Source organism: Gordionus sp. m RMFG-2023, chromosome 1, assembly GCF_954871325.1.
Source record: "Gordionus sp. m RMFG-2023 chromosome 1, tfGorSpeb1-WG-v2, whole genome shotgun sequence".
In the NCBI taxonomy this organism is placed as follows: Eukaryota; Metazoa; Nematomorpha; class Gordioida; order Chordodea; family Parachordodidae; genus Gordionus; species Gordionus sp. m RMFG-2023.
The window spans coordinates 73,867,705-73,889,130 of NC_088775.1; the positions used below are offsets into that span (position 1 = coordinate 73,867,705).

The 21,426-nt window shown below is 26.5% G+C and overlaps 2 protein-coding genes across 4 annotated transcripts in view; both read right to left on the bottom strand.

Moving 5' to 3' along the window:
- LOC135930977 (putative uncharacterized protein DDB_G0282133) overlaps nucleotides 1–18,640 on the bottom strand; it is a 42,372-nt gene extending 23,732 nt beyond the window's left edge. For 2 of the 3 annotated variants that reach the window (XR_010572899.1, XM_065467799.1), the window contains exons 1-10: nucleotides 18,514–18,640; nucleotides 17,732–18,267; nucleotides 17,497–17,632; nucleotides 10,531–10,635; nucleotides 9,771–10,022; nucleotides 9,121–9,444; nucleotides 4,898–5,123; nucleotides 3,894–4,155; nucleotides 645–849; nucleotides 112–193 (exon numbers count right to left, since the gene is read on the bottom strand). Coding sequence is in view for 2 of the 3 variants with exons in the window: in XM_065467799.1 (XP_065323871.1) it covers nucleotides 112–193; nucleotides 645–849; nucleotides 3,894–4,155; nucleotides 4,898–5,123; nucleotides 9,121–9,444; nucleotides 9,771–10,022; nucleotides 10,531–10,635; nucleotides 17,497–17,632; nucleotides 17,732–18,267; nucleotides 18,514–18,621 (2,236 nt within the window). In the remaining variant the exon portion in view is untranslated. Of the gene's footprint in view, nucleotides 1–111; nucleotides 194–644; nucleotides 850–3,893; nucleotides 4,156–4,897; nucleotides 5,124–9,120; nucleotides 9,445–9,770; nucleotides 10,023–10,530; nucleotides 10,636–17,496; nucleotides 17,633–17,731; nucleotides 18,304–18,513 lie in introns of all 3 variants that reach the window. The other variant, XM_065467800.1, reaches the window with a different exon arrangement.
- A 1,241-nt stretch (nucleotides 18,641–19,881) lies between these two features.
- On the bottom strand, nucleotides 19,882–20,301 carry LOC135929894 (uncharacterized). The gene has a single exon (XM_065466634.1). The coding sequence runs from the start codon at nucleotides 20,299–20,301 to the stop codon at nucleotides 19,882–19,884; it is 420 nt and encodes a 139-aa protein (XP_065322706.1).
- Between the last annotated feature and the right edge of the window lie 1,125 nt (nucleotides 20,302–21,426).

Genomic DNA, 21,426 nt, shown 5'->3' on the forward strand with positions numbered 1-21,426 from the left:
TTTAAACAAAAGGTTGACTTTTTAAAATCTCTCTCCCGCAAAACTGATTGAAGTAAAGTTAGATAACTTTAATAGATCCTAGCGAAATTTTTAACAAAATCTGCATATTACTTTCTTCTTCTTCGATCGTTTTCTTGATGATGGCTACTTTGTTTGAACTTATCAATTTGTCTGAAGCAGCCATACAATTATCCTTTATTATTTATTTAAAACGATATCAATAGAGGACAATGTCAATATATATCAGAAGGTCCGGCCCTAAGCCCGTCACGGGTATACGGGCCAGGCCATATTTCAATTATTTTAAATGTACCCGGGTCAGGCCGTATATTTTAAAACTAAATATTTTAAATTGCCATTATTGGCTATAAAAATTATAAAGAAAGGAAACATAATATATTTTTAAAAAAATCTGGCCACGTTTGAAAATATAAAACTCGGGCTGGGTGGAAAAAAAATTATGAAAAAAAATTCGGGCTAGGCCGTGCAAATGATACTATATTTTGGATGGCGAAAGTCAACGATCCGGTCCTAGCGGTTCAAGATGCCGAACCGGTATTTATATTTCGGTCCAATCCTATATGTTATACATTACTTTTTTGAAATATATATGGCTTAAACAGTATGTTATAAAAAAATCAAACCATGACCGTAGTTTTTTGTTGAATACCAAACATTTGCACGTTAAGCGCTGCTTTTCTAATTATAGCCTCTTTTGCCAAATATATATTCGGCGTTTTAGACATGCACACGATATTTCCTTTAAGTGTTGGACTAATTATAGTAGGAGTCAAAATTTTGCCAATATCGTAATTTGATAAGAGATCGGCATTCGAGTTACATGTTCCGCTATAAAAAAAATTTTTTTTAAATAGATGATTTTGTGCATATCGATAGACGTTTATAAAGAAACGTAAATAGCTTCTTGTTAATTTGAGCGTGATTGAGAATAGCTCTCTCTTTTTAGGCAACTAACTAAACATGAATGCTTGATAATAGTGAAAAATCGAACTTTTTAAATCTATTTAATCTTATTCCTTTTTTTAAAAAATAGATATATTATGTTTTTTGAGAAATAAAAAATTGAGATTAAGGTCATGCATAACTACTACTCCCGTTTTTACAGAGAAACCTTTATAAAGAATGTAATTTATAGAAAAATATTCATAGAGAATGATTTTAGAGAAACTTATAGAGAAAACAATTAGAGAATATAATTTACAAATAATTATTTTACAAAGAAATGCCTAAATATTTGATTATCATTACTTATTATATTTGTAATTTTGATACTTTCATTATTTATTCATTTATCAAATTTTACCTATAAATCGGTCAACGTTATATTTAGAGAGGATAGTAAAAGTTAAATTACGGTTACCCGGAGAAAAATATGATAACCTTTACAATTTCCGTTACTTAAAAAATATGTGCTACATTATTAAAAATGCAAGAAAATAGTAATCGTGAAAATCGAAAAGACATAACCACAGTAGGGAGGAGAGGATTTTGCACCTGCAGTTATAATTTTCTGAGCCTATGTGCAAAAAAAATAAAATGCCTTTATTTCCTTTTGAATTGCCTTCACATTATAGATATTTGTTACATATTTTCAAACAAATTTATCGCCATGTATTTCCTGTTTATATTTATATGATTACCAAATAAAATTTGATTTCTTTAAATTTTTCCTAAAACTATACAATTAAATATGTATAGCTTTATTTCAATGCTAAAAATTTATAAATGAGCAACTTATCTTCAATTAAGTTGCATTATTTGTCTCCTTTATATTTAATACTTCAACTATTATTTACTTGAAAGAATTATTTATTGACATTTTTTAAATTTAGAAATACTTTTAATTTTTTTGAGAAAATCCTTGTCTTCTTCTAAATGAGCTCTCATTAGAATTTATTAGCATTAAAGCCATATGTAAAATTTTATTTTTCCGTTTAACCTTGAAAGATTTTAGAAAAAATATTATTATTTATTAAGTAATGAAAACAAATGTTATGTTAAGATATCCTTATAATTAAAACAGTTACGGAGCACTGTTATATATAAATGAAAAAATTAAAAAATATGTCGTTTGTAGAAAAAGTTTTCACAGAGAAGGGAATAATTGTGCCAATTCAAATTTATTTAAAATATTTACTCAGAATTTTGCCATAATCTAATTTAGGTTATTGAAAAGACACAATATATTTCGGCAGAAATAATTGGGTTTGAAAGTAATTTTCTTTTTATAATATGGTTCACTTATATGATAATAACTTTTACGGTGCTTTAATAAAATTTAAATTATCCAAATGTAATAAGGAAAAAATTGAAAATCTTAGTAGAGAGTGTTGAAGATAATTGTCAACTAATGAATTATTTTGTAAAAATAATTTTAACAATTATAGAAAATACTTTTAATTTTATCAATTAAATATATCTCAAATTTGATTTTTATTTATTAAATATTTATATTTCAACAAAATTTCTAACCAACCAGAATAATATAAAAGATAAATCAAATCGCAATTTTAAACATATTTTTCGAATCCCGCATAAATTTTTACAACTTTATAAATGTCAGACCTGCAGGTCCGGCAGAGCTAATTTTTCATACCCGGATCGAACTAGGCCTAAAAAAATTTTTTTTTAAATATCAGCCGGATCCGATATTTTTTTGAAAATGCTAAAATCGCAATCCTAGTCAAAAATTAAATAAACTATAAGAAAGAAATAGACAATGTAATATAATAACCAAATCCAACTAATATTAGAGGTAATTTTTTATATTGATTATTAAATTTTATAAATTATTAGAAAATAATTATAATATAACCAAACGACATCATTTTAATTTGTCCTTATATATTTTACTTTATTGTACAATAAATAAAATAGTTACTAATTAGAGAGTAATTATTATAATTTTTATTATTAGTCAATCAAAAAACTTACATTACAAAATAAAATACATTTCGCCAAAAAATGGACACAAAGTGTACTCTTTAATTTTAGTATTAAATGAAAAATTATCTTTATTTGAAAATAAAAAAAATAATTTTAAAAGCTACTAGATATTAAATTATTAGCTGAAAAACAAACCGTAAAATGCCGAATTGGTATATTTTTACACAAAATGGCGCTACAGCTTATATGTATTGACGCTTTTAATTAATAAATGGCCAATCTAATAGTATATATACATCATAGGTCTCTGCTTAATATTAAAAGTGTAAGGAATGTTGGACCCGAAACAAGACCGTAAACCGCTAATAAGGATTGATGTCTAGCAAATTCATTAAAATGTCTGGTTCTTATGGCCTATTCTTAAGATTTATATCCATACTTCAGATATATTTATAAAATTATAACGTTATTATATACTCTTTTTTTAATATTAAGCAATTGTTTAAATTAACTTCGAAATGATTTGTTCTTTTCAAAATACAATATTTAAATGATCAATACTCTCAATATAAATCGATAGTAGTCGATATCCAAAATAATAATTAACTTTGATTTAAAAATTTGAACCAAAAATCTATATTACTAAGAATGGAAGTTATATGTTAATTTTCTTATACTTCCTTATCAATCCGCCTACATTCCTATTTGTATAGGCCAAAAGAAGGGGTATCGGTGCATTGACAATATCTAATATGGGATTAGCCCAGTAGGTGTAAGATAGGCCCTGCATGATCAAAAATCTGTATTCATTACATCTTTTAAACTACCTCGTAGATTTTACCTCAGATTTTCCAGGTAAAGTGTCAATATAAAATTGGCTGCCCTACCTCCTTAGAAATTACCATAATTATGTTAATATTTAATTAAATAATATCATAAAGGGGACATTTCATTTGATTTTTTGAATGTTCTATATAAACTGGAACCTTAAAACATTGTTAGGATCCAATGATGCCGGATTCGTGATATTATTCGTCACATTAACGCCATTTGTGTTATTATTTATTGCCAGGGCAGATGCTAGCATTTTCTTTTTGGAAGGTAAAACACAGCGGCTTATAATGGTTCTGGGTTCTTTCATGATTTTAATAATAGGAGTTGCATTTTTTGACGTAGATTTACCTGATGATGATTCCCTTTTGATAGCGATGGGTGGTGGTTTAAGGTTTCTCTTTGAAGAGGAAGAAGCTTTGTTATTTTAATTTTTAAAAAGTAGGTAGATTAAAATAGGGACGTACCGATATTTTTTATCGGATAGGGCGTATATTTCCTCTTTTTAAAATCAATTATCGGCCAATATTATAAAATTTTACAATCCGATATAATAGTGTGTTAATTATTAAAAAATTTATTTCAAATGATAATATAATTGTATTATGTAAATAAATAAGTATTATTATATAATTAAGTGATTTATCAATAAGAATATATTACTTTTATATTCATGAATATAACAAAAATTGATCATGATATATTTAAATGCCTTATAGATGTTATACTATTAAAAAGCATATGAGATTAGTAGATATATGTATAATAAATTAATGCAAAATTACCTCTTGATCCGATTTTCAAAAACGGCTAACTCAAAATTTAGGCAAAAAAAATATTGCCTAAACCTCTAATTTCGCTGATAGATGTATCTTTGGACCATCTATGAGCAAAATCTTCACGCTTGCGTAATATTTTTCTGGATAAAATAGTTTTAGCCATTTATGTTTACAGAATACAAAATCATATATAATATGGGATCGGTAATCGGCCGATATCAATTTAATATCGGCAATATAGGATCAGATCGGCCGCCAAAAAAATAATTTTTGTTAAAAAGATAGGCAAGAAATAAGTCCGCTATTTCCCTATATTCATATTCTTTCAGGGTTCTTTTTAAAGAAATCGATATAAATAATCAATTTTAAGATTTTCTGACCTCTATTTTCGAATGATTTGGTAATAGGAGCGTCTTTGACCTCGTTATTAGTCTTTTGGAGGTTGACAAATTTTTTAAAAGGGTTGGGTCTGTTATTACCCTTATTATACCGAGTATTGTGTTGGTTGCCGTTGTTAATAGACGAATTCATCATGGCACCTCTTCGGTACTTAGATATCAGATATCTAGCCGTGTGGTTAGGTGTACTTTTGTAGGCATAGTTACGCTAAAATAATAGACAAATTTTTAATTAGCCATAAATAGTTTGATTTACAAAAATATATATTTGACTATTTAAAATGCTACTTTAATTTTTATATTTTTCGGAGTTAGAATATGATTTTTAGTAGTGTTAATCAATCAGCTAATTTACATAAATTATTCAATATGGTTTAGCTAAGCTTTTACCACAAGTGGGTATTTCCATATCAATTCGATAATTTTTCGGCCCGATTTTTTCCATTTTGATAAAATTTTACATAATTAAAATATCATTAGAAAGCATCGAATCCAAATTTAACCTCCTAGTACTAATAGTTCCTGAAATATCAATAAACAATAGTGCAAAATGATATCTTTTCGAAAAATGGATTTTTTTAAATTGAGAAGTTAAAAAATAATGATGCTAAAAATAAAAATTATATATCATTTTGTAACTCTATTATAGGCCTTTTAGTAATGTTGGGGTTTTTATTTATGGTATAAATTTCGAACTTGAAAGCTTCAAGTGTTTCGCTTTCTAATTTTATATTTATTATATCTATTTGCAAAAAAATTTGAACTTGAGACAGCTTGGGTTTTTTAGTTATTGCGATTAAAAAAATATATATATTATTTCACAAATAGATGGTGCTCCTATATAAATTAACACATATTTGTTAAAATTATTTATTTTTTTAATTTTTCCAATTTTTAACATAAATAATAAGATTTTCCAGCATTAATATCACAAAAATATATTATTTAAGTAGTCGCTGATAGGCTTACTTATTGTTATTACTATTGATAACTTGTAAAAATTAATTATTTTTATAATAAATGATTAAAGTTCCTAAAACGATTTTATGATTCCGATATCTCCTGCAATAAAATATAGTAATTAATTGTCGAAAGATAAAAGCCAATTTTCATGCACCTCCCCTGCTATTAATTAATTTTTATTTAATAAATATTACGATATTAATATATTTTTTTCGTCAAATGTTTTTAATGAATATAAGCACTTTAATTATAAAAAAAATCTGCAAAATGTTATGACATGGAAGAATCAATTTCCAACCATTGAGTCGGAACATTAATTTATGATAAATGTCGTAAGCATTTATCACAAAAAAATCTAGAAAATATAAATTGAAAAGGAAATAAATATTATCCCCATAGCATTGGCATCAATGGATACAAACAATATTACTTTAATTGTGGAATATCTCTTAAGAAAAAAACATTATAAAAAAAGGAGAGCGAAAATATTAAAAGATATTTCAGATATAATAATTAACAATCTAGAATAGATTAGTTGCCAAGGCAAGCTTACAAAGACCTTCTTCAGATCAAATAATAATACCTGTACAATTTACTTTATAAATATGTTGATGAGCATATAAAAGTATAAATTTTTATTATGCCACCATATCAGAGTCTGAGGTAGAAGAGATAGGGCTAATTTAATTAATCTATCTCAATAACTGGGAAACAAAAAATTCACGCATACTAACATATATTCCAATTAGCAGATATTTATTGTGGAGAATATAGTAAATTCATGTGAGGATCTTTTAATCGATGAAATTAGAGAATACATGACCTGTATGTAAGAAAACGATTGGTGGTTGAGATGGAAATTTAAATTTTTTACAAGAAAAAGAAGATTATAACTGCAGCTAAATAATTTTATTTCATGATATTAATGCTGAAAAATCTTATTATGTATGTTTAAAAATGGAAATTATTTTAAAAAAATAAAATAATTTTAATAATAATACGTTGAAAAAAATGTTCATTAATTTTTTTGTCCCAAGTTTTAATTTTTTTTACAGATAGATATAAGATACAGTGTTTCCATTCAAAAAAGGAATAGTGAAAAAGGTTCAATCAAAAAAGGTAAAGTGTCAAACAAAAAAGGAAAAGGTCTAATCAAAGCGATCAAAAAAGGAACTAATTCAAAAAAGGAACTAATTCAAAAAAGGAAAATAGTTATTTTTTCTTGCCAATATTTTTTAAATTTTATTTATTTTTATTATTCCTTCTTATTTTATTTCTAACTTTTTGCGATTTCTTTACTTTATTTTTCTTACTATTTTCCTCAATTCATGTTTCTTCGCATTTTTCATAATTCATTTGTCTTTTGAAAAATAATTAATAAATTTCCCCTATTATTTTTCTTCACTTCTCTACTAGATTTTTTTAACAATTCTTTACTTTTTTTCATCATACATAACAATATTTTGACTTTTTATCATTTACTCCTTATATTGTTATCTTTTACATACATTTCTTTTTTTAAATCTATTTAAGTCATTTTTAATCTTTATTTTTCTGATATTTTCTCAATATTTTTTTTACTCAATTTTGATAAATAATTATTTTTAATTTTCACTTAATTTTTATTTCTCAATGGCAGACAATAGAATTTTAATAAAAGAATTAAAAATGATTATATTTTATTAATTTACATATCGTTTGTTATTACAGTTCGAAAATGATACATTGTAACCAAACAATTAATTTAATTTAGTAATTGTAACTAAATAACTTGATAAGTAAATTCTAATAAAAAAAATTGTCTGCCATTGAGTAATAAAAATTAAAAATAATCACAAAATAGGATTATCAAAAATGAGAAGGAAAAAAAATTGAGAAAAGATCAGAAAAATAAAGATAAAAATGACTTAAGGAGATTGAAAAAGTTAGAAATGTATGTAAAAGATAATAATATAAGGGGAAAAAATGATAAAAAGTCAAAATATTGTTATGTTTGATGAAAAAAAAGGAAAGAATTGTTATAAAAAAATGGAGTAGAGAAGTGAAAAAAAATAACGGGGAAAATTTATAAATTATTTTTAAAAAGACAAAAAGAAATATCAAAAATGAGAAGAAAAATAAATTGAGAAAAGATAGTAAGAATAATAAAGTAAAAAAATCGCAAGAAGTTAGAAATAAACTAAGAAGGAATAATACAAATAAATAAAAATTTGAGAAAAATTGATAGGAAAAAATTTATAATTTTTTTTAAATAATATTTTAAAAAAATACGATTTTCCTTTTTTGAATGGGAATTTTCCTTTTCTAATTGACACTTTTCCTTTCTTGATTGGATCTTTTCCTTTTTTATTTGACATTTTCCTTTTTTGTTTGAAATTTTTAATTTTTTGATCAAACTTTTTATTAAACCTTTGCGACTTTACCTTTTTAGATTGACACTTTTCCTTTTTTGATTGGACCTTTTCCTTTTTTGATTGGACCTTTTCCTTTTATGATTGAACTTTTCCTTTTTTGAATGGGAAACGCTGTATTTTAAAAAAAAATCAATTAAAAATTCCTAATAACTTATGAAATTTTCTCTTACATAGTATAATAGTATTTGAATGTAATCTTTTTTATAAATCGATTTCGATATAATATCATAAACAAATTTACAAAATTTAAGTCTGGGCTGGATTTTCAAAACCATCCCCTAACTTAAATAATTTGAAATTTTTATTTTTCAAAAACACTAGGATTTTTAAAAAAAATTGAAAATCAGTGGCTATTAATATCGAGTCAATACTTCGCCTCAGCCCTCGGATATCAGCTAAAAAGGTGATAATCGCTAAAACTAATGTTGTTAAACGGATCGATTTTTTAAACGGCCAACTCAATATTTTAACCAAAAAGTATCAAGTTCATATATAGCAGTAACGTCTGGACACTATTAACATTTCAAGGCGTGTAATATTATTTTGGCTAAACTCTTAATTTAAAATCGACTAAATGGCGCTGTTTAACAACACTAGATGCAACTTTACAAACAATTAATTTGGAAGAAAAAAATTTGTTTAAATCAATCGATAATCAGATGCTTAAAATAAGGCTTTTTGAAAAAAGTCTGTTTGAATAGTGAACATTACGATGATTATAAAAAAAATTAAGTGCGCGTGATAATATTATAAAAATGATAAATTACAATAACCAACTAATTATAACCGAAAATAGTCTCAAATAATACGCATTATATTATAACTTACGCGATTAAATTCGAAATGCCCCATCCGCCTTTGCCCCCTTCCCCATTCAGGCAAATTTTGGTTATTGTGCCTAATTTCCGAGTCATCGTTGCTAGCCCCCTGAGAGTATTCCCTGTCAATAATATGTTCGGTGTCGCGATTGTTCAAATTATGGTTGAAATCGGAATAAATCCTTCGCTTGGTATGCTGTCTCTCGTAGTTCAACCCTCCTCTTCTGTCGCCATCATACGGGTCAGTATTGTATCGAGGCGCGGTTTTGTAGGGAGTGCCAAATTCACGTGGAGAATCTATATTCAGCGAGCACAATGAGGGTATGTGAGAAATCTAATAGTAAAAGTAATTCGTTGAAGATTAAAATTGATAGTTATATATGTAAATTGATGACTCCTAATAAAACTTGGATTTTAAATTTGACAATAAAATTTATGTAAACTGAGTCAACCTTAAAATCGGACCAACTGTCTTCTGTGAATCAAATAAGATTAAATAAATATACTGTGTTCTAGAGGGTAATATAATATAAATACTAAAATGAATTCCAGCGGTGAATCTAAAAAATAAGACTAGTTGAAATGTAACTTAGTCTTCTATTTTAAAAATTAAATTGTTTTAGAGTTAAAAATATGTATGGAAACTAAGTATGAACACACATTTTCGCTGTTATTTGGTATATTCGGAATAGGTAAGGAACGTTGATTGATATTTCGATCGGTTCGTCGATATCGATTTGCGAATTTATTTTTGTTAAAATTGTTATTGGTATTATTTTTGATTTTATTAACGTTGGACTTAGGCATGGGTGAATTAAGAGTTTTGTTGACGACAACGACTATGGAAGAGGGTTGAAGAATAGTGAGTAGTTTCTGGGGCGGCTTGATATCATCTTGAACTATTTTTGAAGCCTAAAATATTGTGAAATTTTAATTGGTATGTTAAATAACCTCATTCTAAATTGTTCAGGCTTAATAATACAACCGCCTTGTACTGACATTATCCTCCGTGCTTCCATTTTGAACTAATACTAATTTTTTGATAAACCGAAACTGATATTTACATAGAAATATAATTCAAGTTTTTACAATATTCGCTTAGTAAAAACCAACAAAGTAGATTTTTAATTCATTACAAAGTAGTCAAGCATCATTTTCAATTAGATTTATTATTTCATATATGTTAGTAGGTATATTCTAGGGATCACAAGTTGCACTTGGTATCGATATAATTATAGGACTGAAATCATATAACATACTGCACTCTTGAGCAAATAATCTTAGCAGCGCCAATCAAAACAATTGTATTCCTACACGCCTTAACAATTCAGATATGAACCTATTAACACAATCTTAAAACTATAAGATAAATATTTTAAAATTGCATAAGTAATTTTAATTTACTAGGTTTTTTATTTACTTTTTTTTGCACAGATGATTTGGCGGATGAAACTGCTGATGAAATCTTGCTAGCAGCATTCGATTTTGATTTTTTTTCACGAGCGTCAATTTGATGCTTTGATTCCTTACATAATTTTAATACGATATGTAAAAAAAATATTTATTAGTAAATAAAACTTCTTTTTTTAAAAATTTTAGAATAAATAGAAATCGGTTGAGTATGTATGACTCAACAATTTGAAATTCTCTGAATTTTACCCATCATGTTAGTTTTACTTTAATAAAATCATTAACTTTAATTATAGGGAGAAAAGAAACAATACATTAATAATAAAGGCTGTAACTACAAATAAAAAATGAGCGAATATTACATAAATTAGTTATTTAGAACAATTAATTATATTTATTTATGCTATTTTATAATGTAATACTGAACATTCCCTAATTCTACAATGTTAAAAAAATAGACTTGCTTTTCCTTAACGAAAAAAAAAACAAAAAAGTGTGAATATTCGGTCCTTCCGTAAAGTTTGTCAGTTATGCTTATGGGAAATATGCAGAATTCTGACCACGAATTAAGGCTCGGCGGTTTAAGTTAAGATAGAAATTAATTTAGGTTCGGTTGATATATAAAGAGAAAAGAATTTTCTTATTAATATTATAATATAAATAAAATAATGATTGAAATTATTTAAAAATAATATTTAAACATACAATTGAAACATTTGATTCTCCTTTGTCAAATTATATCCATAAGGAGAAAGGAATAAATTTCATGGTTGAAAGAACTTCCATTAAGAAGTTGTAAGGATGTTATATTCATTATAATATTAAAAAAGAGAAGGTGGGAGGGGGGGGGGGGAGGGGATAAATAAATATCAAGAGTAGTATGCTAGTTTGGATTTCCTTATTTTTCATCTTCACTCTCTTTAAACCTCCCTCAATATAAAATATTATTATATTATTTTAATTATCATAACTATGATTAAATTATAGCCAATAATTTTATTTTGATTTTACCACCCCTATAGTTCCAAATAGACTTAGTTGGATGTTTTCAAAATAATAATCGATATGGGAAGAAATTATTGAAATTCCCAATTGGAAAACCAAATGAAAGGCGTTATTTTATTGAAACCATTTTAATAGTAATTTCTATTAATTCCTGCATTTAGGAAATATAGAATAATTTAAATGTATATTTTTGTGTCCGATATTTAATTTTTCCAAATGGGTTGAAATGGAAAAGATTATGAGTTAACCTGGCAAATATTTAAACGAGTATATAAAATGCACTTATTAACATCAGAATGGAATAGCAATTCATCTTATTATAATTGATAATTAAGCATTAAACGGGATAGTTGAACCAGATACATACAATCCAATATATTACTTAGTGTGGTTAAATGGCTGGTTTTACACGATCATGACCCTGGTTTTTGGTCGAAAAAATGAACCAGAACCAACCCAAACTAATGGGTTGATCTGGTCAGCCAAATTGATAGTAGCATCAACCCAAAACTAACTTATAATATATTATTGTGAATATTTTGCTCAATCATATTTTTATGCATAGAAAACGAATATTTCAATACTAACATAGAAATAATTATCCTTAATAATATTAGATTCCTTTTTTTAATTGTTCTCTTCTAATAATCTGAAAATATTGTATAATTTTTAATTTACACTAGAATCTATTTTTATGTATATTTTTTTAATAATAACTATAAATAAAATCGAAATCCATTTTTATGTATATTTTTTTAATAATAATAATTAATTAATAAACATTCTGCCATATTGTTATTTTTTTTGCGCATTCTGTTTATAAAAGTGTGCGATAATCTCTTCATAATCTGTTTTTAGCAAGGATGTAAACCCGGCAAAATTTTTGCCCGGGTTCGGTTTGTTTAAGGTTAAAAAAATAGGTGGATTCGGTTCAGGGAAATATTTTAGAACCCGGGATTGGTTCCGGGTTTAGCTCGGGTTTAAGAATTTTCGAATTGATAAAAAAAAATATTTTATATTTTAATCATAATTAAAAAACTAGACATAAATTTAAAAATAAATTTTTTATTTTATTTATAAGCAAAATATAATTAAAAATACAAAGCAAAGTCATGTATATATTTAAAAAATTTTATTTAGACGTATTTCTTTAAATTAACAATATCCAATATAATAATTTTTACTTTGCTTGTTCACTTTCACTTTCCTCTAATTAATAATCTGAATAAGTTAAAAATTAAAAATAAATGGCGTAAATGAATTTAATTGTTTAAAATTTATTAACAATCCAATAGGAATTTTTGAGAATAAATTTTAAAAAATTTAAAAATGAAGTAAATATTATAAAATGTCAGGTAAATAATTAACAGGGATGTGAACCCGGACCCGGACCCTGAACTCGTATTTTGGCTGAACCCGAACCCTTTTAAAAAGTGGAGGGTTCAAGGGTTCAGGGTAAAAATTTTAACATATAAATTTTTTTTTTAAATAATGTAAAAATATTATTTTTAAAAAATAATATAAAATTTTTATAATTTTATTAATTTTTTTCGTGGAATCATTTATTTTATATTCGCGCTTTTCTTTTGATTTTCTTCCTAAACTTCATTTCATTTTATTTAGAGATTGATACCATAAATTATTTTCTAATGTAAGTAATAATATTTTATTATGTAAATTTATTAATATGCTTTTTGCCTAAAAAAAAGCATTCATATTCAAACGTCTGAGGAGAATTTGATGAATGCTTTAGTTGAGCTTGTTACAATAAATGGAAGACCTTTCAATATTATTGAGGATTCCGGTTTAAAAAAATTATTGATCCTATTAGTAAGGCAATTGGAACATCAATTAACCGTTTATTAAGGACTTAGTGGTTGATGAATCGAAAAAAATGCAAGCAAAAATTATAAAAGAAACAAAAAACAAATTAATTTCATTAAAAATGGATTCCGCTCAAAGATTAGGGAAAAATATTTTAGGAATAAATATACAATATATTAAAGGAAATAATATAATCTTAAGAAATTTAGCAATGAAGGAGATTAAAGAAAGTTCAACTTCTGAAAATATAAAAAGAATGATAATAGAAACTTTAAATAAATTCCATATTCCTTTAAGAAACGTTTATACCATTACTACGGATAATGGTGCTAATCTAGTCAAATCTATTAAATTATTAAATGAATGTTCATTGGACGAAATGGATGATATAGATATAAATAATGATGATAATAATTTTGAGGACATAAGTGAATTTGACATACCGGAGATAATAAAAGATTTTTCCACGAAGATATACTGTATCAGATGTGCAGCCCACACACTACAATTAGCTATTAATGATTCCCTCAAAAATAATATCTTTAAAACTATAATTGACAAAGCAAGGGATGTTGCAAAATATTTAAGAACTCCTACAATTGTACGAATATAAAATCCATGAAAGACAAATGGCAATATTAGATTGCACAACCCGTTGGTCCTCTATCTGTATGATGCTAGAGCGATTAATAAGTTTAAAAGATTTCTGTGATGATTTTATTATAGGATCATGTGAAATCATTTTGTCAGAGGATGATTGAAATCAAATCAAAGACCTTACTAGGGTGTTGGTTCCTTTGAAAATTACTACATTATGATTGCAGTCAGAACAGTTGTGTTTATCCGATTTTTATGGCATATGGGTGAGATGTCGATTAGAATTAGAAAAATTTACAAGTTCCTTTTCATACGAAATATTAGAAAACATGAAAATACGAGAGCAACAATATTTGAAAAATAGTGTTGTGTATGCCTCAATATATTTAGATCCTCGATATCAAGTTCTATTAAGTATTGAGCAAAAGCAAATGGCAATAGACCATCTCGACGATTTATGGCATAACCATAACTCTATTATTAACAATATATTGGAGGCTTCAACATCTAATGGTTGTAGCGATAGTAATGATGATAGTAATATTGACGATCTCGAAATTTTATTATTAGATAGAGAAAAAAAAATAAAATTATCATCAGGATCAGATAGAAAGGTGAAAAAAATATCGATTGTATCTTTAATTGAAAAATTCTCAGAAGTTAAGAGAATTAATAGGGATAAAAATATAACATTCTGGGAGGAAAATTCTCTAATATATCCTGAATTGTATACCTTGTCTAGATTCGTCATGGCTGTACCGGCGACACAGGTACAATAATTTATATATTATAAAGATAACTATCTATTTTAGGTCAGCGTAGAACGTGGATTTTCTTCTTTGAAATACATATTGTCTAATTTATGTGGAAATCTCAAGGATGATATTTTAGAAGATATTATGATCGTTCGATTGAATAAAATATTTAAAATTTAAATTATTTCATTTTGAATTATGAATGTGTATATATATTGAAGTATAATAAAAATGAATGAAAAAAAAGTCTTATTTTGAGTCATTATTTTTATGTTCCCTGGACCCGGAACCTGGGTCCTTTAAAAATTTATTACAGGACCCGAACCCGGACCCTTTTTTTTTGTTGAAGGGTTCACATCCCTGATAATTAATATTTGTATTTACAATTATATAGATATCTTATATAAATTTAAATAATACACGGAACCCGGTTGAACCCGGATTCAAATAAAATTCCAGAGTTTGGTCCGGGGTTTTGAAAATTTTATAAACGGGGTTCAGGTTCGATTTAAGTTCAAATTTTTTCCCCAAAAACCTGGGTTTTCTTCTACGGCTTCGGGTTCGGTTCGAACCCCTAGTTTTTAGTGAAGCTGGTGATATTGACAGTTATCATAGCCGTAGGCTGACCTCTGATAAATTGGAAATTTTGGTATTTCTAAAAAGATTTTCGATATATTAATGTTAAATATTATTTTAAATATTTATTTCAAATTTCATAATATATTTGTTTATTACTTATTATATGTATAGATTAATGTTATATAAAAGTGATTTAACAATAAAAATATTTAATATACTTTTAAAATTACAATTGAATTGAATATAAACTATAACTGATCATTGTAATATATTTAAATGACATAAGTTAAGGTATAGTTAAATTATATATGTTATAATAATAAAAATTATATTCAAAATTAAAATTATTGGTATCTTTACAGAATACAAAATTAGATATGACATCAGATCGGGAATCGGCCGATATCAATTTAATATCGGGAATATCGGATCGGCTCCCTAGGGCTAGGTGTGGAATAACTGTAAGCAGGGTCGAATACAATCTAGATTGTCTCATATAAATATCTACTAAGGGAGACCGGGCCTATATTTATCCATAAAAAATTTAAGAGCTATAAAAAATAGACTACGCAAATTTTTCAAAATATTTAAAATTCATTTTTATCTTTTTATGTTAATTAATATTTAAGAAAAATTCTGCTGGGTAACAATATCCCCGGTATCTCTTAAACCTTGGCATATTTAAATAAAAATACCGAGTTATGTTATATAAGATATCGTCTTTTTTATGACAAAATATATTATACTAGTCATGGTGAACAATTGGATATATATATTTTAATAAGTGTTTATTGCAAAACAATTATAAGTTGAGAAGAATCAAATAAAATTTCAGAAAATAAAACTAGTATTTTGCACATAGATCTGTCCAATTTTTTTTTTAATATTTCCAATTAATTATCTTTATAAGAATCCCAAAATAATTTAAAAAATATCAGGCCCGACCGAGCCCAAAATTAATATGGTGTAATTTATATATTATTTTGAAGATATTTTAGTAAAAATCTATTTCATAAAATTGTGAGGCTTTTTAGTAGCTTTTATGATGGTGTATATTTCAGGTTATTTAAATTTTGGATAGCCAACATTACTAAATATTTTGTCTGGAAGGGAATTTTTGTATTTATTTAACAATTAATGATTATCGTAATATCCATTAGCAAATTAAGGTTAAATAACAATAAATGGCTCAATATTAAATAGAGTCAACATGGGGTGACTTAAATTAACTCCTAAGTTGATTAATGCCAACTCATCTAGTTGGCTGGAGCCTTAGCCATTTTTATAACTTTAGGACAGATCCTGATAATTGTTAATTAAACCCGTATTTTTTTTGATGATATATGAATTATAAATAGCTAAAAATCGATAAATCCCTATAAGAGAAATATTTCAACTTCAATGTTATTTAATTAATATTGAATAATTTTTAAATTGGGTTATCAATGACAACTCGAGCTTGCGACTCAATTTGCTAGTATAAAGTAAAGATTATACAATATTTTTATCTCAAGATAAGAACATCATAAAAAAAGTAATCTAATATTTTCTTTTTCTAATATGATAATTATTTCTATATGAATATTGATCTACTAGTCCTCTAGTCTGTAATTTGGGTTTCCAATCACAACTCGAGTTGAGTTGTTAGTGTAAAGTAAAAATCATACAATATTTTTAGATTATAAGAAGAGAACAATTTTTAAAAAATAGAATCTAATATTATTAAAGATAATTATTTCTATGCTAATATTGTATGTTCATCCTATATGCATAAAAATATGATAGAGTAAAATATCCACATTAAAATATTATAAGTTGGTATGGGGTTGGTTCTTGGAGTGCTCAGGTATGAGTTTGGTCCACCAGATCAACCCATTTGATTGAGTTGGTTCTAGTTCATTTTTTATACCAAAAATTTGGCCAAAATCATGATAATTAGGTCCAACCAAACATTAACCACTTATTACTATTAGGGGTTATTTTCTTTAATATATCTTACAACATTATTTCTAATCCTTAAAGTCCAATTTTATTTCTGATCCTGAGCATTGCTTTAAGCATATGTCATAAAATGTAAAATAAAGTTCCATCTCAAAGAAAATTTATGAAAAAATAATAATTTACAAAATAATAAGATTAAAAAAAGTGTGCTTTCCCCTATCAAATTTTTAAGCATTTGATCTATGCCTGCCAGATATATTTTTTTTAGAATTTACTCTTTTATCATGAGAAGGGAATAAATTTGTGTTAGAATCTTTGCATTTAGAAGATTCCTTTGCAATCTTTTTAGTTTGAGTGATTGATGTTGATTGATGTCCTTTATTCTTATCAACTTTAGGAGCCTGTAAATGACTATATAAGTTCATTTTAAAATATTATAAATAAACAAATGAAAAGTATTATTTTAATTTAATTAAAAAACATGTTTAAAAAATATGTATAATTATTTACTCTGAGAAACTGCCTTTATGTGATTTGGTACTCTCTCCAGATTGCCCAGAATGTTGAATTTGTAAATTAATACTCCCAAATTTTTGAACTCTATCAATATTATCTTTTATTTTATCATGCCTAAAAACACAGCTATCCCCATACATACATTCACCAAATTTAACCCATTTTTTACACACTTCTTTATTACTAATTTGATCATCACTTTTAATCTTCGTGCTTATGACATTTTGATATTGAGTGATAGATACTGATTTTAATTTATTGTGTGGTTTAATAATTTTTGAAGTGTACCATTTCTCACTTTTCTTATGTTTGCCCAATTCAATCATCCTTTCTTCTTCAGAAGCATCATTTAAATGTAGAATTTTTTGATGTTTGATTCTTTTGTTAGAATTAGCATTACTCCCTCTTTGTAATTCTATTATTGGGGAAAGAGATTTAATTTTAATCCTTTTACTTCTCTCCCTAGTACTGCCGTCATTATTTTCATACTTAAGGTCTGGTGATAATTCCCGTGTCCTTATATTAGACGACTATTGTTATTTATTTTTTAATCATTTTAATGTTATCTATTAAATTATAATTTAGATAAACATTTAAAATAATTGTAGTAAAAATATTCAATTTGAAAACATTCTATAATTTATATTATACTTTCTTTTCGAATTTATTAATAACAAAAATCTTATAAATATTTTAGTTCATAAAAATTAATTACAATAATCAAATTTAACCATATTATAATTTTTTAGTTTTCATAAAAATATTATAAAGTATACTTTGTGAGAAGACTCTGAATATTTCGACTTCAAATTAAGCTTAGGTGTTGATTGAAATTTTTTTGCATATATCCCTCTTTTATTATATACATTAAACTTAGAAGACATTAAATTGACATTAAATCTAAAAAAGTAAAGGCATGAATGAATATTATCGTAAAATAGCGATACATTTAAAAAATATGATCATAAATATAATATAATAGATCTATTCAATACTATAATAAAAAATTGTTATAACGATTGAAATAATAAACATACAGCTAATATTCTATTTTAAAAGTGTTTATTAAAAAATATTGCAAATTCATAATCAGTAATGTTAATATAAATTAATATTTTATTTATTATAATTTCGATATTTTTTTGTCAAAATTTATAGTTATTCTGTATTTTAACAAATTTAAAAATTTTCATTAAGTAAAATAAAAAAACATTAATATTCTCTATTTTATTAAATTAAATAATCCTAGCTTTTTTTACAAACAATCCCATTTCTTATTTTCTCTATAATTTTTTTTACAAGATCAAATGTAATAAACAGGGTTGCCAGGTCTCCATATGAGCTTGAGGCTGCGGAATTATTTGTGCTCACATCTGCTTATCACCAGCAATCCAATGGCCAGGTAGAACGCAGGGTGAGAACGTTCAAAAAGGAATATCAAAATTGACTTAGACATCGCACTTGACAAATTTTTATTTAATTACAGAAATACGCGTAATGATACTACAGGAGTTACACCTTCTAAGTGAATGTTCAATCGTGATATTAGAGTTAAATGGGACTTATTAAAACAGTTGGAGGAGAAGAACAAAATAAAAGTTACTTTACCACGAAATAGAACCTTTAACGTAGGAGATTTTGTTTGGTATAGAGTACAAGAGAATGACACATGGGACAAAGGGACAATTAATTTGAAGAAAAGTGATATTATGTTCCAAGTTTATACAGGAAAAGATATTACAAGGAAACACCTGGACCAATTAAGAAAGAGAGAATGCTATAACACATTTGCATACCACGACTCTCCTAAGAAGGACAGAAGCGTGGACAAAAATATTAAAACTAATGATAAAAATATTGTAAGACTGACTCCTGAATCGATACGAATTAGACAAAAACCTGTTTATCTAAAAGATTATATAACTTAAAATATTAAAATATGTAAAAATAAATTAAATACTTATACTAATTAGTCTTAAATAAGCATACACAAATATGGATGGCTTTATTAACTGAAAATCACCTGATATTTACAACTGATATATATATTAATATGATTGATTTGTATGTATGATATTTATAACATTGATAATATATAATATAAATCTCAATTATAACATATCCCCACACATATGATCTTACAATTACTCAATCAGCCGATTTGTAGGTTTCCTGGCTCTTTGTGATTTCCGTGTTTCAAGTTTTCCGTTATCTTCCACATTTTCTAAAATCTCAACTATATCCGACTCTTTATTTTTTATATTTTCCTCTTCTCTCTCTGACTCCATATTTTCTCCATTTTCTTTCCCTGGCCCAGACTTCTCCATTTCTTTAGCTACATCCCTTTTTCGAAGTTGATCCGCATGCTTTCGTACCATTCTATCCTCGCTTCCTACCAAATAAGAATATCTACCAGTTCTGGATTTTATAACTCCTTCTCTCCAACCTGAATTTATTTCATTATGCACCCATACAGGTTGTGCAATCTCAAATTCTCTCATATGACTATGTTCATCAAGCGCTACTTTTTGTCGTATATTCGAGTTCCATTTCATAACTAACATAAGAACGTAACCAATTCAATCCCGTTTTTAAATTTCACCCCAATAATAACTTAGCCTGTGAACGTCCAGTTGATTGATGCTCACCCATTCTATATGCTAGCAAAACTTTTCCCATGGCTTCCTCAGGCTCCCTGATGTCTTTCCTAGTTGCAAAATATCGACTCTTGAGGGTTCGTATCGTTCTTTCCGCCAACCCGTTCGTTTTTGGATGGTACGGTGTTGTATGTATCAATTTAATATTTTTCTCGAAACAAAATTTTCGAAATTCTCCAGAAATAAATTGAGGTCCATTATCTGATACGATTTATCTAGGTGTTCCAAACCGTGCGAACCATTTCCTTAAAACCCTGATCATTGTCGTGGACGTGGTCTCTCTCATTAACTCAACCTCAACCCATTTAGTATGTGCATCAACTCCAACTAACCATGAATACGAATCAATAGGCCCCGCGAAATCCAAATAAATTCGTTCCCATGGTATATTTGATATGTTCCACGAATATAAAGGAACCTCCATAATATTCGACCGATTACTTTGACAAGGCATACATTGACGAACATATTGTTCAATATCTTTATCGCAATTCGGCCACCAGCAATACATTCTAAAAATTGATTTCATAGCATTTATTCATGGATGCCCTCTGTGTATAATCGTTAATATTGATTTCCTCAAAATGGTTGGAATTACCAACTTCCCATTCCATTCAATAACATTATGATCTACTGACAATTCCTCTCTACGATTATAAAAACAAACTAACTCTGTATATTTTTTCGCATCAAAATCCACCCATCCATGCTCAATGTTTTTAACTACATTTTTAAACAAGCTATCATTCTTTGTTTCATTTTGGAGTTCAACTTGACTAATATTTATATCGTGCAAATTTATAGCTCTAATTTTTAACGCGTTTTTTGATCATTATTTGATTTTATGCCATCTATTGGCAGTCTAGATAATGTATCAGCTACTTTATTTTCTTTTCCAGGAACATATTAAATATCAAAATCATATGCGGACATTTTCCAAGCCCAGCGCGTTAATCGACTATTGAATATTTTTGGTAGTTTCCGTTTATCACCAAATAATTTTTCCAAAGGTTTGTGATCTGTTCGTAATAA

Bases quoted from the DNA above. Each gene is read 5' to 3' on its own strand.
- LOC135929894 (XM_065466634.1), bottom strand. From the start codon at position 20,301: ATGTTAGTTATGAAATGGAACTCGAATATACGACAAAAAGTAGCGCTT.